General features: G+C 50.7%; 1 protein-coding gene across 1 annotated transcript in view; it reads right to left on the reverse strand.

Annotated features, from left to right (window-relative positions):
• IGDCC4 (immunoglobulin superfamily DCC subclass member 4) overlaps positions 1-25850 on the reverse strand; it is a 42393-nt gene extending 16543 nt beyond the window's left edge. Inside the window, exons 1-5 of the mRNA XM_025390359.1 lie at positions 25781-25850; positions 14312-14662; positions 13477-13618; positions 5000-5136; positions 2822-2962 (exon numbers count right to left, since the gene is read on the reverse strand). Coding sequence (XP_025246144.1) covers positions 2822-2962; positions 5000-5136; positions 13477-13618; positions 14312-14662; positions 25781-25850 — 841 coding nt within the window. The remainder of the gene's footprint in view (positions 1-2821; positions 2963-4999; positions 5137-13476; positions 13619-14311; positions 14663-25780) is intronic.
• Between the last annotated feature and the right edge of the window lie 48 nt (positions 25851-25898).

Below are 25898 nucleotides of genomic sequence, written 5' to 3' on the forward strand. Positions count from 1 at the left end.
TATATCATAGCTATATTCAAAGTACGGAATATTAGATAGTCATTACAATTATTTTGAAAATGTTTTAAAGATGGAGAAATGCTTATGATATACTGTTGGATGAAAATAGGACTTGGAACTGTAAATGCAGCACATGTTCTCAATTTCAGGGAGAAAACTGTACATATGCATAGAAAAAAACTGAAAGAAGGTATACTGGTACATAAACAATTTTTATATCTGAGTGGTGGAGTGGTTTCTGCATCTATTTTTCTTCCTAGTTTTCTATGGTGAACATTTACAACATTTGCAGTCAGAAAACAAAACAGCCGGGTGCGGTGGCTCACACCTGTAATCCCAGCACTTTGGGAGGCTGAGGCAGGTGGATCACTTGAGATCAGGAGTTCGAAACCAGCCTGGCTAACATGGCAAAACCCCATCTCTACTAAAAACACAAAAATTAGCCGAATGTGGTGGTGTATGCCTGTAATCCCAGCTACTCGGGACTCTGAGGCAGGAGAATCACTTGAACCCAGGAGGCAGAGGTTGCAGTAAGCCAAGATCATGCTATTGCACTCCAGCCTGGGAAACAGAGCAAAACTCCATCAAAAAAGAAAGAAAAGAAAAGAGAAAGAAAACGAAACAGCCCAGGTGTGGTGGCTCATGCCTGGATCACGAGGTCGGATCGCGAGGTCAGGAGATCAAGACCATCCTGGCTAACACGGTGAAGCCCAGTCTCTGCTAAAAATACAAAAAATTAACCAGGCATGGTGGCAGGCTCCTGTAGTCCCAGCTAGTTGGGAAGCTGAGGCAGGAGAATCGCTTGAATGGGGAGGTGGAGCTTGCAGTGAGCTGAGATCGCGCCACTGCACTCCAGCCTGGGCGACAGAGCGAGACTCCGTCTCAAAAAGCAAAACAAAACAAAACAAAATCAAAAACAAAAACAAAAAACCCATGCTCCTTCCCTGACTTAGTGGAGTAAGTTCCTGGAAAGAAAGCAGTGCTTGGGGTAGGAATGAAGCTGCTTTCCAGCCCTTCTCTTCCTAGGTGTCAGGATCCTCCGGGACAGCAATTCTCAAATCCGTACAGTGCACACAAATCACAGATGAGCAGGGGACCTTGTTAAGATGTAGAGGCCTGAAGCAGGGCCCCAGACTCTGCATTTCTAACTAGTCCTAGGTAGTAGAGCTGAAGAGCACACTTTCAGGTGCAGAACCAGGCGCAGTGACTCACACTTGTAATCCCAGCACTTAGGGAGGCCAAAACGGGCGGGTTGCTTGAGCCCAGGAGTTTGAGACCAGCCTGCGCAACATCCAGAAACCCTGTCTCTCAAAAAACAAACAAACAAACAAAAAAAAAAAAAACGAGCATAGTGGCACATGCCTGTAGTCCCAGCTACTCAGGAGGCTGAGGTAGATCACCTGAACCAGCAAAAGGTGGAGGCGGCAGTGAACTATGATTGTACCACTGCACTCCAGCCTGGGTGACAGGCAAAAAAAAAAAGATTCTTGGATCACGACTCTCCGGGGTGAAGAAAGGAGTCTGCAATTTTAACAAGTCCCCTGGGTGACCCTGATGCATAATCAGGAATTAAGAAATATTGACATTAGAACTTCTAGGTGATACCACAAGTTTATCCCAGTAGTACGAGGGTCCTGCTGGCCCGCTAAGTAGACAAGTGTCACAGGTCCAACAAGGCAGTTCAGGTCAGACAGGTGCGAAAATCCCAGCACTGTTCTATTTTATCAGCTCAGTGGTGGGTACATATTAATAATTGTTCAATTTATTTTCTTTAAACTATATATATTCATGATATATACTTTTGAGTATGAGATATAAACTTTTTTTTTTTTTTTAAAGTGTATAGAGTAATAGAATGAGTTGGGGAACGGGGTAAAGAGGACTGAATTTAAAACTTACTTCTGCCATCAATTTGGGACAAGTCACTTTTTAACAGCAAATGGAAACAAAAATAACCCTTGCTTTCTTTCTATAGGACTGTAGGAAGTAAAGTACCAGAAAGAGAACAGACTCAAAAGCTTGGGTCCTGGCTCTTCCACCTGCCTCTCTGAGCCTCAGTTTCCTCATCTGCCCACTGGGAATAATAGTTCTGGCCCCTACTCTCCCCAAAGGGCTCTTGGAGGCTGACAGGAGAACAGGTGTGAAAGTGCTCAGGAGACTGCCCAGTGACATTTGGCCCAGCACTGGCGTTACACTGATGGCATCTCCAGTCACTCAGTGGCACTTCTCAGTTGTAGCCTGATACTGTCAGACCTCTCTTCATAGATATGTGTTTCCTCTTCCTCACTAGACGATGAGTTCAGAGGGCAGGGTCCCTGCCTCTCTGGATTTTGTTCACTGTGCCCAGCATGATGCCAGTCACACAAAGGCAGCAGTATGCTGGGGTGGTCCCAGAGCTGGCCTTATAGTTACACAGACCAGCAGAGGGATCTGGTTCCACCTGACTCACTGGCTGTGTGGCACCTTCCCAGCTCTCAAGTACTCACTTGTAACACTGTTGTGAGGAACAGAAATATGTAATTACGGTGGAGAACGTAGCTCAGCACCTGGCCTCAGGAGGGCTGCAATAACTGTTCTGTAAGTGGCAGCCTGGAAGTGCTTTTGTAAAGCCCATGCTACACAGAGTGACGAAGAAGTCTGTCCAGCTCCCCTCGAAGCTCCAACCTTGTCCACCACACCCAGCCCTGGGAGAGGAGTTCCTGCCACACCAGAAGGTTGGTGACCCCTGGGTCGTCACCCATATATCCCCCTGACTTAGGGGCATGTGAGATGCCACATCCCTCCCTTCCCATGCCCTCCTTCTCCCACCCCCTCCACTCACCTTGTCGGACCCAGGACACAAAAGGGGTGGGGTCAGCTGAGGCCACACATTCCATCACCACACTCTGGCCAGACACCACCGTGGTGTTCTCTGGGGCTGCCACAATGACCACGTCCTGTCCCCTAGTGGACGCCAGGGACCCTGGCAAGAAGACAGACAGAAGGCAGCCTTACCATTAGGCATTTGCCATTCAATACCTCACCTGAGTCGCACAGTAACCTGGTGAGGTGGTACTGGGGGCAGCAGCAATGATTCCATCTGTCAGATGGGAGATGTAGCAATAAAAGTCAGCAGGGCTAGGACGGGACCTCTGAGCTGTTTCTTTTTTTTTTTTTTTTTGAGACGGAGTCTCGCTCTGTCATCCAGGCTGTAGTGCAGTGGCTGGATCTCGGCTCACTGCAAGCTCTGCCTCCCGGGTTCACGCCATTCTCCTGCCTCAGCCTCCCGAGTAGCTGGGACTACAGGCGCCCGCCACCTCGCCCGGCTAGTTTTTTGTATTTTTTAGTAGAGACGGGGTTTCACCGTGTTAGCCAGCATGGCCTCGATCTCCTGACCTCGTGATCTGCCCGTCTCGGCCTCCCAAAGTGCTGGGATTACGGGCGTGAGCCATCGCGCCCGGCCTGAGCTGTTTCTTTTAGAGTCAGAAGAATTGCCTGGGCTTCAACTCAGCACCAGAGAAATGATTAGACAGACCCACATCTACCTCCATTCTTCCCTCCCAAATGCAACCCACCATCTAGGCAGAGAACTGTCAGGGTCATGGGCAAAGCACCAGACTTGGAGTCAACAGTTATAGTTTCTAGTTCCAGCACTGCCATTAACGCACTGGGTGACCTTAGGCAAATCCCTTCTCCAAAGGCTCTTGGATTCCCCAGTGGAAAAGGCAGACAGTGGACTTGAGTTTCTGCCTGGGCTGCAGTTCCCTAAACACTGATTTCCTGCTGAGTTCTCTGTGACCCTGGCCCCCTGGGTGGAGTGGTGAATATCTGGATTGTCCAGCAGGTGGAGGCAGAGACCCTCAGAACAGAACGGAGAAGACACCAGACTGGGAACAGCCCACCAGCACCAGCTAAACCCAGAAGGAATAGGATGGGGACAGGGTCGGGGTGTGGAGAGTGGGTGGGAGGTGGGAGCTGGGAGGGATGCATGGCAAAGGGCAGCAGGGGAGGGGCCCCTGAGGGAGGCTTGAAGTGAGATCTGTTGAGCACCTGCCAGGTGCCAGGCACTTTCCATTCTTTTTTTTTTTTTTTTTTTGAGACGGAGTCTCGCTCTGTCGCCCAGGCTGGAGTGCAGTGGCACAATCTCGGCTCACTGCAAGCTCCGCCTCCCGGGTTCACGCCATTCTCCTGCCTCAGCCTCCCAAGTAGCTGGGACTACAGGCGCCCGCCACTACGCCCGGCTAATTTTTTTATATTTTTAGTAGAGATGGGGTTTCACCGTGTTAGCCAGGATGGTCTCTATCTCCTGACCTCATGATCTGCCCGTCTCGGCCTCCCAAAGTGCTGGGATTACAGGTGTGAGCCACCATGCCCGGCCTGCACTTTCCATTCTTATTTCAAGGACTCTTCCAGCCTCTCTGAGCTGGACATTTGATAAGGAGCCCAGGGTCACACAGATGGTAAGCAGAGAAGCCAGGATTCAAACCAGGTCTTTCCAACCCCAAAGCCTGTGCCCTTCCTACTCCATCACACTGGGGCAAGAGCTTTTCAAAGAAACGAGTAAAGGACAAGAGCACTAGGCCACAGGGAGCCAGATTCGCAAGGCACAGAAAGCAGAGAGGGATGAACCCAGTGCCTGAACTCCTCAGTGACTATAGAAGGGGAGGAGAGAAAGGAGCAGGGACCAGGGCTTCCGGGCGCTGACACGGCCTCAGATGCCTTGCCTCCCCACCTCTGTCCCCAGCCTTCGACACACCATCCAACCCGAGGGCACAGAGGCTCTGCATGAAGAGAGGAGCCCCGCCCTGGGAGTCTGGGGTCTTGTGTTCCATCCCAGTTCTTTCTTCCCTGGTTTGCTGGGTGGCAGTACCCCCTCTGGGCTTCATCGCTTCACCTGTCAATGGGACTAACATTTATCACCTACTTGAAGGCAACGCCTGGACCTCTTGAGGTCTCTCCCAGCTCTGAGATGGCTGGCTCCAGAAACCCCCAGGTTTCCCCACCCAGCCAGCCCCCTTACCTCTGTGGGCCACACTGAGTAGGGCCTCCTGGCTGAAGCGCTGGCTAGCCGAGTTGGTGGCCACACATCGGTAGGGGCCTGCATCACTCTCCTGAACATCCAGGATCTGAAGGACGCCGTTGGGAAGCGTGATGAGCCTTGGGAAGAGGGGAGCGGGCAACTGTGAGGTGGGCAGGGGGCCACAGGGAGGGTGGCTCATGGTAAGATAAATGCAAATTAAAACTCTAAGATACCAGGCCGGGCGCGGTGGCTCACGCCTGTAATCCCAGCACTTTGGGAGGCCGAGGCAGGTGGATTACCTGAGGTTTAGAGTTCAAGACCAGCCTGACCAACATGGAGAAACCCCGTCTCTACTAAAAATACAAAATTAGCCAGGTGTGGTGGCTCATGCCTGTAATCCCAGCTACTCGGGAGGCTGAGGCAGGAGAATCGCTTGAACCTGGGAGGTGTGGGTTGCGGTGAGCTGAGATTGCGCCATCGCGCTCCAGTCTGGGCAACAAGAGTGAAACTCTGTCTCAAAAAAAACTCTAAGACACCATTTTCACCTATTAGATTGGTGAAAATCAGAAGGCTTAATAACACTCCATGTGGATGAGGGAATGGGGGACGGCACTCCTGCCTCAACGGTGGATGAGGGAATGGGGGCCGGCACTCTTGCCTTGACGGTGGCCCTGCCCATACACCATCTGTCCAGGGCAAGTTGGTGATATCTCAACATCAAAACTTCTAGGGCTCTATCCCACAGATACTCTCAGATGTGTGCACAACAGCACATGTTAAACGATATTCACTCCAGCATTGTCTGTGATAGCAAAAGACTGGAAACGACCCAAGTGTCCATCTGCAGGGTGGGAACTGGCTAAATTGGTTTGGGTACATTCGCACAATGGAATGCTAGGCAGCTGCTAAAAAGGAGGCAGCTCTGTGTGTGCTGATAGAGGGCCATCTCTAAATGTGTTCTGGTGCAAAACAGTGTGTGTGGGGACATGTAGGCTTCTATGCTTGCGTATACACTGAATGTTCCTGGTGTTGGTGGTTGTCTCTGGAGAGGGGACCTGGGATCCAGGGGACTGAGGGTGGGAGGGATTGACTTTTTATTATATATCCTTCTATACAGTTTGAATTTTTTTACCCCTTGCCCGTATTACCTTCTCCCTCCCTTGATAAAATATTCTTTATTCACACTATCTCATGTGACCCTCAAAACAAGCCCAAGACGTAGAGGGGGTCACGACCTCCATTTTACCAGTGAAAAATAGGGTTGGAGGGAGGAGGGTATTTTCCTGAGGTCTCATAGGTGGAGCAGAGTGAAAGCTCAAACCCAAGTCTTCTGGTGCCAATGTCATATTCATCCTACCTGCCTGTCTCGGCAGTCATTGGATGGCTGAGAATGCCCTTGGAGAGGACGTGGTCTCCAAGCAGACCCAGCCAACATGTATGTTACTTAGACGGGGCATGATGGATGAGGGTGTTCCCTGCCCTCTGGGCTAGAGAAATAGAAAGGTCCAGAGACCTTGCTTGAGAAACGATGTAATCTGGGATAGGGAGGTCTCCATGGGGGTTGGGATATTGGGGACCAGAGTGGGCTCTGAACTAAGGAGGGGGTGAATGGGTCCCTCAGAATCCTCCAACTGGGATCCCTACAGGGTCAGCTCCAGGTTGAGAGTCCTAGTTTATCAACAGAGCAAACGGTACTGGCCTCTGGGATGTAGGCTGGGCCAAGGTCAGAGAGGGAAAAGGGCAGTTGTGCGCTTGGTGGAGATCCCTTAGCTCCTGGGGAAGTGGGGTCTAAAAAAAATCTAAGCATGGGACAGGAGAAGTAGCTCAAAGGCTGGGGAGGAAGAATGTTCTAAATAGGGGCCCTACAAACATGCCGTGGTCCAAAGACTTAGAGGACTTAGAAAAAAATACAGCCGGGCGCGGTGGCTCACGCCTGTAATCCCAGCACTTTGGGAGGCCGAGATGGGCAGATCACGAGGTCAGGAGATCGAGACCATCCTGGCTAACACGGTGAAACCCCATCTCTACTAAAAAAAAAAAAAAACTAGCTGGACGAGGTGGCAGGTGCCTGTAGTCCCAGCTACTCGGGAGGCTGAGGCAGGAGAATGGCGTAAACCTGGGAGGCGGGGCTTGCAGTGAGCTGAGATCCGGCCACTGCACTCCAGCCTGGGCGACAGAGCAAGACTCCATCTCAAAAAAAAAAAAAAGAAAAAAACCCATAAATGTGCCCTGCTCTTTCCTGCATGACACAGGCAAACCCACTTCTGCCCCCAGCCTCTTACCCTCAGTTCCAACAGCTGTCTACATAAGTGCTGGGGCAGAGCGAGAGAAAGGGACAGCGAGGCAAATGTGGCTAGAGGGAAGTCCTGGGCCAGCACCCAGTCTGTTGCCAGAGAAGAACGGATAGGAAAGGACGAATTGGGGAAGGACAAGAAGGACCCACCTAGCAAACAGGCCCCACCCCCATCCATCTAATGTGCTCCTCCTCCAAGATCTTTCTTTCTCCTCTTTTCCCCTCGGTCTAGCGATCTGACTATGCTGCTGGGAACTGCCTACATTTCCTAACCCCAATGTTTCTAGGTCTTTCCAGGGAAAAGTGTGCTTCAAGTACTCAAGAGCTAGTCTCTCCTTTGAAAAAATAACATTCCCTTAATTATGTGTGTTGAGTGAATGAATGAATGAACAAGTGAATGAATGAATGAATTCCTTTCCCCAGATATGGTGCTATTGCTGCAGGCGATAGAAGCAAGGGGGAACCACTTTTAGTGTTCATCTAAAATCTTTTCTGGCCAGGCTTTTTGGGAGGCAGAGGCAGGAGGATTACTTGAGGCCAGGAGTTGGAGACCAACCTGAACAACATGGTGAAACCCAGTCTCTATGAAAAAATACAAAAATTAGCCAAGGCATGGTGGAGCACACCTGTAGTTCCAGCTATTCAGGAGGCTGAAGTGGGAAGATCGCTTGAGCCGGGGCGGTAGAGGCTGCAGTGAACCACCGCACTCCAACCTGGGTGGCAGAGTGAGTCTCTGACTCAAAAAAATCTTTTGCTTTGCTAAAATGTGTTTTTAGAAGCTCTGTCCTTGGAAAGATGTTCAAGATATATTAGTTAGTAGGGGGAAAAAGTAAAAAAACAGTGTTTATGAAGAAATTCTACTTTTAGAAAAGAGAGAAAAGTTATGTTAGGATATACATAGAAAAAGTCAAAGGTGGCAAAGCTTGTGTGGTTTATGGGGGTTTTCTGCAGGAGTGGGATTGGGGGATTCTTATTTATTGTGGCTGTTAAGAGGGTTTTTTTTTTTGCAATTAATATGTATCCATTAGGAAATATAAATTTTTAAAATGTAAATTGCTAATAGTCTGTGCCCTTGTACACTTTGCTTTATAACTTGGGCTCTAACACAGAAGCACTGTGACATGGTGGAGAGAACTAGTTTCAATGTATGTGATTTTAGCAAGTGACATTCCATATCTGGGCCACAGCTTTCTCATTTGAAAAATGGGTTAAATAATTCCTGTCCTGCCTACTTCACAACTCTGACCCTCTTAATGTGTCTTGAGCTCACATTAGATAATGGACATAAATATATTTATGAATTGCAAGCTCTAAACACATGTTTACAATGGTGTAACCCATATACATATTTCAAAAGACTGCAAGGAAACTCTCAAATTGGTGAAAGCTGTGTTCAGTCAGGAGGTGACTTTTTTCTCCTTTCTGTAAAGTTGGTATACTTTACCATTTTAAAAGAAATTCAAATTTCATATAAAATAAAAGCTACTTATAGAATGAAAAACAATCTCAAATCAAAAGGAAGGGATTATTCTTTTTCCAACCTCAAACCTGAGTCTGCTGCCCCTACCCACAAAAGGCCACTTGGGTCCCAAGGATTAAAGAACATGGAAGAAATGACGCAGCTGCTCTGAATTTCCCAAGGGCCAAGGAGCCCCCACCCTAAGCCCTTGAGATCCACCCAGGGCAAGGGGATACTGGCTGGGAGTCACATGAGATTGACAGAAATGGCAACCACTGGGAGAGGGTAGGGCAGGAGCCCATGTTATTTAAGTCCCTTAGTTACGTGTTTCTTATGAGTGAATGGCGATAACAAAATTATTTCAAGTGGATCCAGATACATGGCTTTTTATCCTAGAAGTTATATTATTTATTTTTATGGCTGTCTTCTATTTATGGCAAGTGTTGCTGGTTTTCCATTTTATTGCAGTGAGATAATGTTCCTTTTTAAAATGTGTTCAAGTTACAAAAGAGCGAGTTGATGTAAAGAAAATTATTAAGTGATTGTGTAAATGGTATAAGTATGGTCACAGTTATGAAGGTGGTTTGTGAATGCCTGGGATTTGGGAAACATTGCTCTCATTGATTACTGGTTCCCATGGAAGAAAAATTATCCCCTAGATTATCCCCTATTATTAGAAAATAGTATAAGTACCAGGGATTTGCCTTGGGCTCTAGTCTTTACCATCAGTTCCAAACGAAGCACATACACCCTGATGCAGTGTGTTGATTAACTGCACATGTGCACACACTACACCAAGGCATATGGTCTCCTTCAAACCACTGGGCTGAGTTTATGAATAGCATATTTGTGCATGCACTATATCTGGGCATGTGTAAAAATACATACCTTGGGCATAATCAAGTTGCTGTTTTAGACATTTCTTTATTCCCCCTACACAATGTGCTGGGACATGCGAGCCCAGCTTATTTATAGATGAGGATCACTTTTCAGAGGACTTGGGGGCAAACACTCCCAGAGTCCAGAAACTGGCAGCTCTGGCCTCCTGGGTTAGGTTTGTGGCTTCAGGGGATGATGCCTGAGCTAGACGTTGGGGATGGTGGGGAGGTCTGAAACCCACTGGTTTGCTGAGAAGCTTTGGGGAAGTAACTTATCTGCTCCCAGCCACAGTTGGACTACAGATTTCTAAACCCACCTTTAATTTTTAAAAAAATTATAGTCGTAATGTGATACAAACTCCTTCAGACCTCTCTGGTTCTGCACCCAACTACCAAATGACACCTACCAGAAGCCTGTGTATCCTCCACACAGGGTGCTGGAGTCTGACACTCTTGAGTACTAAGCTGTGTGACCTGGGGCAAGTTATTTCTGTCTCTGATCCTCCAATCCCTCATTTAACAATCCAGATAGGCCGGGCGCGGTGGCTCAAGCCTGTAATCCCAGCACTTTGGGAGGCCGAGACGGGTGGATCACAAGGTCAGGAGATCGAGACCATCCTGGCTAACATGGTGAAACCCCGTCTCTACTAAAAAATACAAAAAAACTAGCCGGGCGAGGTGGCGGGCGCCTGTAGTCCCAGCTACTCGGGAGGCTGAGGCAGGAGAATGGCGTGAACCCGGGAGGCAGAGCTTGCAGTGAGCCGAGATTGTGCCACTGCACTCCAGCCTGGGCGAAAGAGCGAGACTCCGTCTCTAAAAAAAAAAAAAAAAAAAAAAATTCCAGATAAAAATACCTACCATATTCATATGTACAGACCTGAATGTTCATCAAGTGGTAAGAGAAAAAAAAAATTAAAGTTGCAATATAATCCCATTTTTGTTTTTGAAAAGAAAAGATGATTCAACAAAAAACTTAGTATGTACAATATAATTAATTATTATTATTATTATTTTGAGATGGAGTCTTCCTCCGTCACCCAGGCTGGAGTGCAATGGCGCCATCTTGGCTCACTGCAACCTCTACCACCTGGGTTTAAGCAATTCTCCTGCCTCAGCCTCCTGAGTAGCTGGGTTTATAGGTGCTGGCCACCATGCCCAGCTAATTTTGGTAATTTTAGTAGAGATAGGGTTTCACCATGTTGACCAGGCTGGTCTGAACTCCTGACCTCAGATGATCCACCTGCCTCAGCCTCCCAAAGTTCTGAGATTACAGGCGTGAGCCACTGCACCAGGCCTATGTTTTGTTTTGTTTTCTTTTTTTTAGACAGAGTCTCGCTCTGTCACCCAGGCTGGAGTGAAGTGGTGCTATCTTGGGTCATTGCGACCTCTGCCTCCTGGGTTCAAGTGATTCTCCTGCCTCAGCCTCCTGAGTAGCTGGGATTACAGGCATGTGACAACACGCCTGGCTAATTTTTTTTTTTTTTTTTTTTTTTGTAGAGATAGGGTTTCACCAAGTTGGTGAGGCTGGTCTCGAACTCCTGACCTTGTGATCAACCCACCTTAGCTTCTCAAAGTGCTGGGATTACAGGTGTGAGCCACCGCACCAGGCCTAAGTTTTGTATTTTTTGAGAGATGACGTTTCACCATATTGCCCAGGTTGGTTTCTAACTCCTGAGCTCAAGCGATCCACCCATCTTGGCTCCCAAAGTGTTGGGAGTACAGGCGTGAGCCACTGCGCCCAGCCACATTGATATGAATTTAAAAAATGCATCTGCTAGAAATATAAATTAAAAGTAAATAGAGGAAGATATGAAAATAAGAAATACCTATGTTAAAGGATGATTGGAAGGGTTAAGTGAGAAAACATGTAAAAGGCGCAGCACAGTGCCTGGCCCAAGGTACACTCCCATTAAGTGGTTCATGTTGTGACTTTCAACATGGGGAGATTTTGCTGCCCTCTGCTCCCCTCTCTGGGGGACATCAGGAGTAGGCTCTCGCTTGGTTCTCACTTGCCCAGATCGTCTGTTCTGGGTTCACGGAACTCCCAGGCGGCACCCGTCATCACACAGTGGTGAGAGCCTCCACATTTAGAAAGGCACAGAACTGAAAATGTCAGCGTTAGAAAGGCTGGGTCAGCATTTCCCAGGGTTCACTCTCTAGAATGCTCATTCATGGGATGTTAAGGGGCTCCTGGGCAAACGAGCCTGGGAAGTGCTCGATTAAACAAGGCCCACAGATTCTCATTACACCCCTTCTCAGGGTCTTGCCAACTCCAGGAGGGAGATTTACAGGCAGTTTCCTGTTCTTATTTGATCATAGACTACTTCATTCAAGAAACATTTAAAGGGACTAACATTCTATAAAAGCCACACTTTGGGAAACCACAATCTAAATCAACTTTCATTTGTTTTCCCTTTCATTTTATAGGTGGGAAGGAGAATAGGCTGGGTGAGAAGTGAATCTCTGAGGACCAATGGGGCTAACCCATCACCAAAATCAACAGGATCTCTCTCTCTCTTTTTTTTTTTTTTTTTTGAGACAGGGTCTCGGTGTGTCACCCAGGCTGGCTGGAATGCAGTGGCATTATCACAGCTCACTGTAGCCTTGACCTCCAAGTGATCTCTCTCAGCCTCCCAAGTAGCAGGGACCACAGGCGCCACACTGCCATGCTGGGTTAATTTTTGTATTTTTTATACAGACAGGGTTTCGATATTTTGCATAGGCTGGTCTTGAACTCCTGGGCTCAAGCGATCCTCCTGCTTTGTCCTTCCAAAATGTTGGGATGACAGGCGTGAGTCACCACACCCAACCAGGATCTCTTATGTATGGACCGCTCATCCTCTGCCTCCCTCACAACTATCTTGTGGCTTTTCTACCCCAAAGTTTCTCCTACAACCCCCAATTTTATCCACACATGGGCAAAAGTCAGAGGAGCTGGGACAATGCGACACAGGCAAGAGGTTGGTTCCAGAGGAGAAAGGGCAGTGTTTCAGAGCCTGAGGAACCCCACTTCCACCAGGACGGGAGAAGGATCTAGCTGGTAACTACAGCTACGGAGATATAGGGGGAGGACTGCAGGGTGGCTGGGAAAGGCCTTGGAGCCACATTTCCAAAGATACGTAAGAATTTAGCGGGTGATGACTGAGTCATGAGACCAACTCAGAGACCACAGATGCAAATGAGCCTTGTGGTTTCTGGTCACACTGTATACACATCTGGACCTACCCAGGAAGCCACAAGAGGGACCAAGTCCAGGGCCTAGCCTCTGCTTCCCTTCCACCCTGGAAACTCTTCCCTGGGATTGCTCTACCCATCCACTGCGTTTACAGAGAAAGAGGAGAGGGAAAGAGGAAAGACCTCTACAATTCACTTCTCAGAGGGCTGCGCCCCACTGGCTGGAACTGAGAGAGAAGTGATGCATCTAGAGTGGAAACTCCGGAGGAACCCTGAAAAGAGAAAACCTTCCCAGCAGCCTCCGGGCGCCCTCAACAGACAACCAGCATTCTGCCAATGGCTCACGGCATGGCTTGGGATAAACCACAGCTCCTCTCTGGCCCTCAGTCTCCACAGTAAAGCAAGTGGTTGGACTAGATGTGCTGGGAAGGACTCTACTACGACACCCACCCAGGCTCCACAGCTCAGTGGGTGGCTTTCCTCCCAGGGAGCAAAAACTTCTTGTCCAACTTCTCTTTGGGACCAGACATGAGCCAGGAGTCAGGCGGTGCTTGACACTCAAGTCAGCTTACGTAAATGTAGCTACCTTGACTCTAAGAATCTCAGTTCTGAGCGCACCCCAGAGCCCTCTCTACCCCGCCTACCAGGACCCGCTCCCCTACAGGGCACTCACCGAGGCTCCTCAGGCAATGTCACCTGGTCCTTCTCCCAAGAAATGATGGGAGCTGGCAGCCCTTCAATGTGGCACTCAAAGCGAGCTGTCCCGTTCTCCTCCACCGTCTGAGACTCCGGGTGCAGAGAGAAGTCTGCGAGTGCTGGGGACAATGAGGCACAGGCAGGGACGGGAGAGGAGTAGGAGAGAGAGGCCACAGCAAGCACAAACAGTGAAACACGTCCGCGTGGAGACACAGAAACAGAGTCATAGAAACACAAGCAGAGCCAATTCAGACCGAGGGAGACACAACAAGAAGTGGTGATTAGTGGTCAGATGCTGCCAGCAGAATGAATTCCAAAGCCCCCCTGCCCAACATCATCGTGATGGTCAAACTATACAGTAAGATGCACATTTCTTCTGGCCTGAAAGTTATTTCATGGTGGTCTGTGCCTCCTGAGAGGCCCCTAAGGGGTAAGGCTGGAGCGTGGGGTTTGACTCCACATGTTCCACCTGCCGTGCAGGCAGGAGTTCCCTTAGGAGGCAGCTTTGTGCCTCTGACACAAAGGGGGCACTCTGGCAGGCTCCCTGGAGGAAAGCACAAGCCCAGACTCTAGGACTCAAAGGGAAAGAAAGGCAGAAGGAACAGGGGAGTGGAGAAGAAGTGGGAAGATTATGGAATACCCAAGAATGAGGACAGACAATACCAGGAAGAGACCTATGGAGCAGGATGGGAGGCAGGGAAAGGGGGAGTGGGCTCAAGAGAGAGGCATTTGTGCAAGTAACTAACTGCAGATCCCACTTCACACACCCCAAGTCTAGGTTTCAGCCTCAGCCCCCCGATGCAAGCACTTACTGGCAAGCTTGACGACAGCAGCCTGGCTGGCCAGCACTCCGAGGGGGCCATGGGCCAGGCACGAATAGCTGCCTTCAATGACCCCCACAGCCTCAGGGACTGCCTCGTCACTGCCATTGGGTGCTAGTGGCTGGGACAGCCACAGGGAACCATTGGGCAGCAGGTGTAGGTGGTCGTGCTCCAGCAGGGTGTCCCCATCCTTGCTCCAGGTCACCCTGGTGGGGGGTCCAGTGGCAGCAGCCCCCAGGCTACAGTTCAGCACTGCAGCCTGCTCTGGGCCCAGGATCACTTGTAGCGGCCCCACTCCACAGCGCAGCTCCACAGTCGTCTCCTGGGGCAACAGCAGCCCCCCTGCATAGAGGAGGAGCATGGGGCCATCAGTGTGTGTCCCCCCACCTCCCACAGCCTCTGCTCCTGAGTCACCCGAGCAGGGGGGCAAATCAAGGAGAAAGACCTGCATCTGGATCCCGGTTCTCCCCTTACTAACTGTGACTTCGGACAAACTGCTGCCCTCCTCTGTGCCTGTCTTCCCCGCTGCTGTTTCCTCATAGCAGCATTATTCATAATAGTAAGAGTGGAAACAACCCAAAAGCCCATCACCTGATAAATGGATAACTGGATTACTCAGCCATCAAAAGGAATGAAGGACTGATGCATGCTACAAGGTAGCATGAAAACTTGACGCTAAGTGAAGGAAGCCAGTCATAAGATGCCACATTTTGCATGATCTCATTTCTATGAAATGCCCAGAGAAGGCAAATCCATAAAGACAGAAAGTGGATTAATGATTATCAGCGACTGGGGGGAGACAGTCACTGCTAATGAGTACAGGGTTTCTTTTGGGGGTGATGAAAATGTTCTAGAATTAGATAGTGGCTGTGGTTGCACAACGTTGTGAATATGAATATACCAAAAACCACTGAGTCGAACACTATAAAGGGTGAATTTTGTAGTATGTAAATTGTGTCTCAATTGAAAAAGCATACCAGCCTGGGTAACACAGAGAGACCCCATCTGTACAGATAATGTAAAAAGTTAGCTGTACGTGGAGGCATGCGCCTGTGGTCCCAGCTACTCAGGAGGCTGAAGCAAGGAGGATCGCCTGAGCCTGGAAGTTCAAGGCTACAGTGAGCCACGATCACGCCACTGCACTCCAGCCTGGGTGGCAGAATGAGACTCTGCCTAAAAAAAAAAAAGCATAGCAATTCCTTTCTCATAGGGCTGTTGTAAGCATTAAACGAGATGATGTGTGAGAAAAGAATATAGTGGATGGGCGCGGTGGCTCACGCCTGTAATCCCAGCACTTTGGGAGGCCGAGGCAGGTGGATCACGATGTCAGGAGTTCGAGACCAGCCTGACCAACATGATGAAACCCCATCTCTACTAAAAATACAAAAACCAGCCAGGCGTGGTGGCGCGCACCTATATTTTCAGCTACTCAGGAGGCTGAGGCAGGAGAATCGCTTGAACCCAGGAGGTGGAGGTTGCAGTGAGCCAAGATCGTGCCATTGCACTCCAGCGTGGGTGACAGAATGAGATTCTGTCTCAAAAAAAGAAAAAAAAAAAAAGCACAGTGCCTGACACAGAATGGGGGCTCAGTAATGTCATTCCCTACCCTGGAACCTAACAGATGATATTGGTCATTATTATCCAATCAAAAATATGCCACTAGAGGCCAGGCATGGTGGCTCACTCCTGTAACCCCAACACTTTGTGAGGTTGAGGGCCGAGGCAGGAGGATTGCTTAAACCCAGGAGTTTGAAACCAGTCTGGGTAACATAGGGAGACTTCATCATTACAAAAAAATTTTTTTTATTAGCCAGGCATGGTGGGAGGATCCCTTGAGCCCAGAAGGTTGAGGCTGAAGTGAGCTGTGATTGTGCCACTGCACTCTAGCCTGGGTAACAGAGCGAGATCCTGTCTAAAATATATACATATGCATATGTAGATCTCTCTCTCACTCTGTCTCTCTTTATACACACACACACACAGAGGCTAGAAAAATACTGTATCCAAGAAACATTTAAAATGTATTATAAGTGTGAGAAAGTGTGTGTGTGTGTGTGTGTGTATATGCTATATATTTTGAATGAACAAAACAAAAATAAGTCCCAGCTGGTTGGGGGAGCCACCTGGATGAAGGGAAGTCAGACATTTCCCCTTCCCCGACAATGAACTAAGTGAGCAGATCCTGCTGGGAATTAAGTGCCCCAGGTAGGGACTAGACTCAAGCCGGATTCAGAGCCAGCATGAGAGGAGGCTCCCATGGCTCATTCCAGGCCCTGGCAGCCTGCAGCCTGGTCTGTCCTGGTGACTGGAGAAGCTCAACACTCCCTGCAGCTAATTTACCCAAGGCCATGCAGGAGGCCAGAGCCAGGATTCAGGTCTCCTGACTCAATCCAGGGTTCTTTTTTCTCCCAAGGCCCCAGAAGAGCCTACAGACCCCAACACTGCCCTTGCCACAAAGGGGAGAGCAGGGAAACAGTAGAGGAAGGGAATGCCATCCCAGGGTCAAGGCAAAAACACACAAAGGCCAATGTTTATTATTGGAACCAATATTCAGCAGGACCCAGCCACCATTATTCATAGAGAAATGGTTGGTTCTCCCTGTTGTGTCTCCCAACAGTTTGACCTGCTGCCTCCTTGTCTTATAAAAGCTCAGTGGCCCAAGATCCCTTCTTAGGCTCTGGTCTGACTCCTTACTTCAAGGCAGAATGGCATGTCTGAGAGGAACCAGGGACAGAGGTTGGGACAATGGCCCATATTCCTTACAAGGCAAGTCTGGACTGACAGAGCCACATGGGGACATGCACAAAACAATGGTGAGGGAACCAGGAGACCCTGGGTTCTAGGTCCAGCTCCATCACAGTCTAGCCATGTGGTTTTGGCCCAGTCTTTTCCCCTTCTGGACCCCAGCTCACTGGAATGTAGCAGGTGACCTCTGAGATTCTATGATTCTATGATTATTCGCTGACATGGACACACCTATTTCTGAACAAACATAAAACACCATTGAGACCACACACGAATTGGTAAACATAGCTCTGCACTCCTGAACACGTGCACCTCAGTCTCTGCCACACTAACCAACACCTGGACACACAGGCCAACATTTAGAACCCCTGTGAGTCTCCAGACTCCCTTCCCACCACCTCCAAAGACGAACAAGAGTGAGGGGAGAAGAGCAGTGATGGCTACGTGAAATAAAGAGGCCAGGGCAGAAGCCAGGGCTCCGGGATTGCAGTGTGAAGGGCGGACGGAGAGACAGGACCTGACCTGGGCCGCTGCCTTTCTTAATTCATCAGATGGGTTCTGCTGGACACCTCTGGCTACACAACTGGCCTCAGTAGTACTCGTGGGTTCAGGAGGGAGAAGCGGCCCCTGCCCTCACCAAGTTTCCATTCTAATTGGGGAAACCAATGTGGCATTCACGCTACTATGGGCCACATGCTGTGGTGGAAACAGCTTTTGACCTTGGGGAAGAAGATCAAGGTTTCAACCTTGCTGCTCCACCTACCAGCTCTGTGACAAGCCACTTAACGTTTCTGGGACTCAGTTTCCACATGCATAAAATGAAGATGACACCACTAAGCGTGAAGGAATTAAACAAGACAATGTATGTCAGGGCTACAGCTCAGAGCCTAATAGATATCACTCAAGGAATGGGAGCTTATTCTTTGTTTGTTTGTTCTTTCGACAGTTGTGCTCTGTTGCCCAGGCTGGAGTACAGTGGCACGATCTGAGCTCACCGCAACCTCCACCTCCCGAGTTCAAGTGATTCTCCTGCCTCAGTCTCCTATGTAGCTGGGATTACAGGCATGCACCACCACACCTGACTAATGTTTGTATTCTTAGTAGTGACAGGGTTTCACCATGTTGGCCAGGCTGGTCTCGAACTGCTGACCTCAAGTGATCTGCCCGCCTTGGCCTCTCAAAGTGCTGGAATTACAGGCATGAGCCACCATGCCCGGTGGGGAGCTTATTCTTTACAGGCACTTTGTAACTGTAAAGGGCTGTACAAGTGCTATTTGCTGTTCTTATCATCCAGTCCCTTCTATCTCTAAGACCCTAGATGCCATGATTCAAGTACAGGGTAGGGGGAAGGCAAGCCCGGCTCTCAGCCCAGCGGCTTCCAAATACCCATTCCAGCCACTAAGCAGTAGGTTTGGATTTCAGGGGAGAAAACTCCCACAGGACACGAATCCCTGAGCCCTCCGGCAGCCTCCCTGCCCCCTAAAGCATGTCCCGGGCTTGGAAAATCCCCTGCTGCGCTGAACAAACAATGTGAACAGTTGGGGCCCGAGCAGCTGCTGGGTATGTCAGCAGCCTGGGCTCTGGCAAGCAGGACGGCCGCCAGAGGGGCTGGCGGCTGGCTGGGGAGCCCAGAGGAGGCTCCGATTCCCTTCCTGAATATTCATGGATCAGCAGATGTCTGGCTTCCCCACCTCTGAGGAACTCAGCAAGGCAGGAACAGGGAAAGCAACAGGGACGTAGACACAGAGAGAAGAGGGGGTCCTCCTCAGAGAGCAGCAGTGCTGTGCCAGCAGCCCAAGACAGCCCATTTTAGTGGAAACATCTGCAAAGCCTGAGAAGCCTCATTCCACAGATGGGGAAACTGAGGCTTGGGGAGGGGTCTCATCTCTCGGGAGACAGTCTGGGAAAACTGCCCTCTTTGACTTTTTGGTGATGAACCCAGCATTGAGGAGACAACTGCTCCTGAGTAAGAGCGTTCTCTCTGTCTCTGTGCCCAACCTGATTTCTGTGCCCAGGAAGCGTATCCTTAGGGACTCAGGTGCCAGCCCTTCTATGAGGCTGCTCCTGCCTTCCCAGGTAAAGTTTTTCCTAAGTCTCAAACTGAAGCCACTTGGAGGTCCCTTACTCTTGCCTAGACAGACAAGGGGGTGTGGTGGGACAAGCCTGGCCTCGGAGTCCTGGGTTCTAGGTCCAGTCATTCGTTGCATGACCTGGTGTGAGCTACTTTTGTCCTTTTGGCCTCAGTTTCCCCAATCTTAAAATGAGGAGTCTCCAAACTACTCAAACATTTTCATCCAAATTCTCCCAACAGCAGAGGAACACATATTTACAAGGCTCACTGCCTGCTTAAAATGTTTTGCCTTTTAAACCTCTAGCACATTTTGCACTCTGCTGCATAACACAGCAATATTTGTTTTAATGTAAGTGTGGTTCCCATACCACCAAATCTTTTCACAAAAGATGCTCTGGGGAGGAGACCCTATTTGTCCAGGAGCTTCATGGCCAGCACTTTCTTGCCACCCCAACCCATTGTCATGGCTGACCCCCAACATTTTTAGCCCTCCCTCTCAGGGCGGGGGTGGACACATTGCAGGTGCCCAGTGGACACTTGCTGCCCCCCCGGCTGTCTTGAGGGGGCCGCCCCTCCCATAATCCCTTCTCCTCAATCTCCTCAGTGAGACTCTGCCAGAGACACAGAGCTGCTGCATTTGGGAACCCTAGGGCCACCTCTCAATCTCCTTTTTCTGACAGATTATTTTACCCACTTACAGGATAAATTGGATTTTATGAGGCCAATTAGAACCCAGACAGAAAGGAGATTCGCTGCTGAGCTCTAGGGCCAGCTCAATGCTGTTTCGTGGGATTAGTGGAGGCCTGGCGTGAGTTCCATTTTTCAGTGAATTCTTAGGGAAGGGGCGTGTAGCTGGGGGAGGGGAACAACGAGGCCAAGATGGCTCCTTCATTAAGCCAGGAACTTGCCACAAACATCACATCAGTGCCTCCTCACTTCTGAATTTCAGGGCCCAACAGATTTACTACTTGTTTTCAGCCCAGGAGAAATTCCCCACGACACCATCACCATTCTCCTTTCCCAGGGAACACAAGTCGGTTCCTTCCAGAAACCTCCCTTCCCGCCCCCCACCTTGGCCACCTCCCTTACCACATGCTGAGCCCCTCCCCCCAACAGCTGGAAGGAGAGTTGGGACAGTTGCCTGGGACACAAGGAAGGCCTCAGCTCTCCCTTCATCTGCAATCCTGAGGGGAGAGGCTTAGCCTCAGCCTATCCGACAGCAAAGCCAGGCTCAGCTTGACCTGCCTACCTCCCGCTCCCCTGAGACCCTTTGCCCCTCCACACACAGCGAACCATGGCCAGTTCTCTGAAAACACATCTTGTTCCATGCATTGCTGGTGCTTCGCTCACTCCCTAGAACAGCTGTGACGTCTCTGGTTGCTTCAGACACCTCTCCTTTTTCTGCCCCGTAGAACGCTGGCACCCCCATCATCGCAGTTGTCACTCCAGATATTTTTTTGGTGGGGGAGAGGGAGTCTCACTCTGTCACCCAGGTTGGAGTGCAGTGGCGTGATCTCAGCTCACTGCTACCTCTGCCACCCAGGTTCAAGTGATTCTCCTGCTTCAGCCTCTTAAGTAGCTGGGACTACAGGTGTGTGCCACCACGCCCGCCTAGTTTTTGTATTTTTTGGTAGGAAGGGATTTCACCATGTTGGCCAGGCTGGTCTTGAACTCCTAACCTCAAGTGATCCACCCACCTTGGCCTCCCAAAGTGCTGAGATTACAGGTGTGAGCCATCACGCCCAGCCTTCACTCTAGGTTTTTGACTTGCCTTTCTCCTCAACTAGGCATCAAACTCTTGGGGTTATGTCTTAGTCAGCTTTCTAAATCCTCAGTACCCGGAACAGTGCCTAACACACAGCAGGTGCTCAATAAACATTTCTTGAATGGATGAGTGAATCCATGAAAACATCCTCGAAAAGATAAGACACAGAGCCCCCTGTGCTTTTCTAAGCATCAGTTTCCTTATCTGTAAAAACAATAGTAACTCCCTTCAGGGCGGGAGAAGATGTCAGGAAGACATGTGGAAACTGCCTAGCACACTGTGTGGCACCAGTCGACACGATACGCTTGAAAAGCAGAGACAGAACAGCAAGTCCACACTGAAAGAAACCCTGTATTTAAACATGACCAGACTGGGGAGATCACTACCTTGCCTGTTCTCTTGCTGTATGGCTCATATGGTTAAAAAATATATTTCCCTTGTGCCCACCTGTCTCTCCCAGTATGTTCTGCTCACTGGCCAGAACTCTGTCCTGGAAACAATCTAACAAGGTAATGAGCCCCTTATAGAACCATCCAGGAGCCTTGGGTCTGCACCTGAAGGACAGCTTACTGGTCCTTGCTTCCCTGATCCTAAGGACCCCATGGGCCCCCAAATCCAGAGGATACCTCCTCAGCCTCAGCAGTGAGGCAGTAGTAGCTGGCAGCCCAGTTGGCACAGGTAACAGGGTTTGATTTCTCTGCATGTCGGGCCCCAAAACATACTCTCTGGTTTTCCTTCCTTGGCCCCCTAGCTCCTGTCATCCACCTCTGACCAGGCTGGGGTCCTCTCCCTCAGAGCCGTGCATACTCCTCCCCCTGCCCCCAAGCCTGCCTGGTAGACATCTGTTCTGCATCTGGAATTCTGTATCAAGTCTGGTTGCTGTACCATGGGAGAGAAAAAAGAGGTGGGTGGGGGGTAAGTGGAGGAGGGTGGATTCCAGAGCCCAGATAGACCTACTTGAGGGGAGAGCCTAAAGCTGATAATGTCTCATATGGTACAGAGGAGTGCAGAGTGGACTTGGGTATCCCTAGAAAGGGTGGTTCCATTTCAGTCCCTAATCATGTAACTTTGGGAAGTCACTCAGTTTTCTCATCTGTAAAACAGGCTCATGCTAAAATTATTTCTTCTTTTCTTTCTCTTTTTTCTTTTGAGACAGAGTCTCACTCTGTTGCACAGGGAGGAGAACAGTGGTACAGTGGTGCGAGCTATCACAGCTTACCACAGTCTTGAACTCCTGGGCTCAAGCAGCCCTCCCACTTTCGGCCTCCTGAGCAGCAAGGATAACAGTGCACACCACCATGCCTGCCACACTTTTTTTTTTTTTTTTTCCCCGTAGAAATGAGGTTTTAATATGTCTCCCAGACTGGTCTCAAACTCAGCTCAAGCGATCCTCCTGCCTCAGCCACACAAAGTGCTGGGATTACAGGTATGAGCCACGCATGGCACCTGGACTGAAATTATTTCTAAGTTCCTTTCAGTGCTGACATTCAATGATGCGCTAATTGTGAAATTGCTTAACTTGAAAGAGATAACTTCGGGAGAAAAGAAATGCTAATTTACATGTAAACGTGTGTTTAATTGAGTAATGAAAGCACATAGAGGATCAATGGAGGCTGAGATACCTTCTGGATAAGATTCATTATTAAAAGAAACTCCCACTGTTTGACCTGGTTCCTAACCTCCAAGATGGGGAGAGAGACCCACCCCAAATAACTGAGATTGGCCTCTGAGCCTCTGGGCTGAGAAAGGGATAGAGGAGGTGGAGAGTTCCCAGGTGAGGAGAAAGCTCTTAAGTTCTTAGAGGCCTCCTATGACTGACCTCTAGGTTCCCCACCCTCCGAATTCTGACTTGAGAAGAAGGGAGAGGCGAGAGCACCACCTTTGTGCATGTGATAAGAACAGAGCTCGGCTTCTTGCCACTCGCTCACACACGGGTCCCAGTCCCTGACACAAGAACAGTATTGGGAGGAGATGGGCAGGCACAGGCATCATCCTAACCCCAATATCAGTCCTTCATTCTGCCTCATGTTTTTGTTTTGTTTTGTTTTTTGAGACAGAGTCTCACTTTGTCGCCCAGGCTGGAGTGCAGTGGCACGACCTCAGCTCACTGCAACCTCCACCTCCCAGGTTCAAACGATTCTCATGTCTCAGACTCCCAAGTAGCTGAGATTACAGGCATGCACACCACACCTGGTTAATTTTTGTATTTTTAGTAGATATGAGGTTTCACCATGTTGGCCAGGCTGGTGTTGAACTTCTGACTTCATGTGATCCGCCTGCCTCAGTCTCCCAAAGTGCTGGGATTACAGGCGTGAGCCACCGCACCTGGCCTATTTCTTACTTTCCTCTCTCTCACCCTCTACAAATTCAATCTATCCTCAAGTTCTACTGATTCTATTTCCTGAAAACCTCTGGAATGCAGCCACTGCAGCTCAACCCCAACAGCCACTATGCTAGTTGCCACCATCCTCTCTTCTGGATTGCCACAACAGCCTCCGAGGAGCTGAGGAGCTGGAGCTTCCTGCCTCCAGCCCCACCCAATCCATCCCCACACTGGCTGCAATGAGATGATGCAAAGCTGATCTTAAATCCTGTCAAGGGCTCACGGGCACTCTCAGGCCAGAAACCTTGGTGGGCCCTGGAAAGCCCTTTGTGAGCTGGATCTAGCTCCCCTCTTCAGCCTCCTGTCTTGATATTCCCTGATCTCCTTCCATGCTTCCCCCACCTGCCCCACACCCACCCCTTGTCCCTAAACTCCAGCTAGCTAGATTTAGTTTAATCCAATGATCTAAACTAAATCACCTCTGAACGTTTGCACATGCTGTTCTCTGGAAAACTGTCCCCATCATCATTCTCCTACGGGGCTAACTCCATGTTGGGCTCTACTATTCATCACTTTCTTCAGGAAGCCTTTGCTGACCTTCCCAGACCGGTGTAAGAGCCCCTCCTCCTTGCCTCTTCCCCGGCACTGCAGGGGACTTGTCAGTTTCCCCCTCCACCGGACTGAAAGCTTTGCACCAGGGACGAGGTCTGCCTCCTTATTTACTATATTCTAGGCACCAGGCACAAGCTAGCTTACAAAAGGTGCTCCATAAATATTTGTTGAATGAATGAATGACCTCGGTACAGATCAGGGTGGCTAGTCATAACTCGACTGGAGTGTCCCCAGGCCTGCTGAGATTTGGAGGACCAGGGCAAGCTGTTGTAGCCGCTCACACTGCAAACAAGAGACGTCGCAACTCGGTCCCTCGCCTACTTTGTGCACTCGGGAGCAGGGAGAGGCCAGGGAAGCTGGGTCCCTCGCAGGAGGTCCTAAAGGCATTGGATAATGCGCCGGTGCGGTTCCCAGCCGTGATGCGGCTTTGCTGTGTGACCCTGAGCTCGTTCCACGAGCCCTCGGAATAGCGGAAGGTGGGGCAGGGGAACTATTCCTTAATCCCCTGAGCTCCGGGAGGACAGACGCCTCTCTGACACTTCTCCGCCCCTTTCACCTGACAAGCCAGGGCCCCCGGCTCCCCTGGCCCAGCAGCCGAAACCCAGCCTCGCAGCGGCCTCCAGCTTAATCCGCGGTTGGGACTGGAAAGGGGCGTGTCTTTGTAGGGACAGAAGGGGTCCGAGCAGTTCCCGGCACTTTCCCACCCGCTGTTTGGTTTTCCTGGAGATGGGCCTGGGGCTGGCCAGGCGAAGTCTCCTTCCCCCGCCTCCCTCCCACGTGGCCTGGCTGAGTCTCTCTGGAAAGCCGCAGCAGCTGGAGAGAAATCCCCCTCCCCACCCCCACCTCCAAGTCCCTCCCCGACTCTCCCCGGACACATCCTCAGCTCCCCCCTCCGCGGGGAAGGCGAGAACTAGGCGAACAAAGCGGCCAGCCCATCCCCCTCCCAGCCCTGCCACCTACACTCTCCATGGGCCACCCCCAAACGCACACCGGACAGGAAGCAACAGAGCTGTGGGTGGAAGCGGGAACCCTAGATACACACCCTTGGGGACTCCGCTCTCCCCTCCCCAGCCCTTTCTCCAGCTTGGACAACTCTGACTTACCCCGTACCCACTCCGCACTGGGCTGCGGACTGGATGAGGCCCTGCTGACCTCGTCCACGCTTCCCGGGTCGGCCCCTGGAGGGTGGGGCCGGGGTGACACGCGTCCCATCCTGAGAACGAGCGCTGGACATGTCCACGAAAGGAAATGGTTTCCTGCCCCCTCCCCCAGTCCACTGCGGGCCACAGGTTTTGGGGAGCAACACCTCCCCCTACCCCCTCCTTAACCGACCCCAGGAACCACACCCACTGGGCAAAGTTGAGTGTTGTTTTATCACCCCCCCACCCCAGTCAATCGGCATCCATCGCTCTGTCCCCCACTACGGGCAAGGACACTTCCCAAATGCCAAGGCCAAATATTAGCTCAGCCCCATAAACACGATTGCACACGCACCCGACCCAAATGGAGGTGCAGACACAACCCCAGTCCCCTCCTCTTTCACACACACTCTCAACCCAAGACACGCGCAGGCAAGGCAGAGCCCGCCCCGCGAAAGCCACCGACACCGCAGCTATCCGCCCCGCCGATGCCACGCCGCGACCGTGGCACGCACTGCGGACACGGCGGGAGCACTCCCAACACACACACACACACACACACACACACACGACTCCAGACTCTGCGAACCAAAGACACACACTCAGTGCGGACAAGCACGCGCCGCAAACGACCCCCGGCCGCAGCTCGCAGATCCCCGCGCAGGCACCGCGGGCACCGGGACGCGCAGTCCCCGCACTTGCTCGGGACCCAGGCTCGCGCCAGCCCCGCAGCCGGATGCAGCCCAGGGCGCGGGCGCACCCTCACGCCGCAGCCGCTCCCGTCTCTCCGGGCGCCCGCCCTTACCGCGCGCGGCCAGCAGGCAGAAGGTCAGCGCGAGGAGCCCGCGGCCGCGGCCGGCGTCCCCCCGCGCCATGGGGCTGGGCTCGGGCCGCCGCCGCCGCCGCCTCCCCGCGCCTCGGCC

This window comes from Theropithecus gelada, chromosome 7a (genome assembly GCF_003255815.1).
Source record: "Theropithecus gelada isolate Dixy chromosome 7a, Tgel_1.0, whole genome shotgun sequence".
NCBI lineage: Eukaryota > Metazoa > Chordata > Mammalia > Primates > Cercopithecidae > Theropithecus > Theropithecus gelada.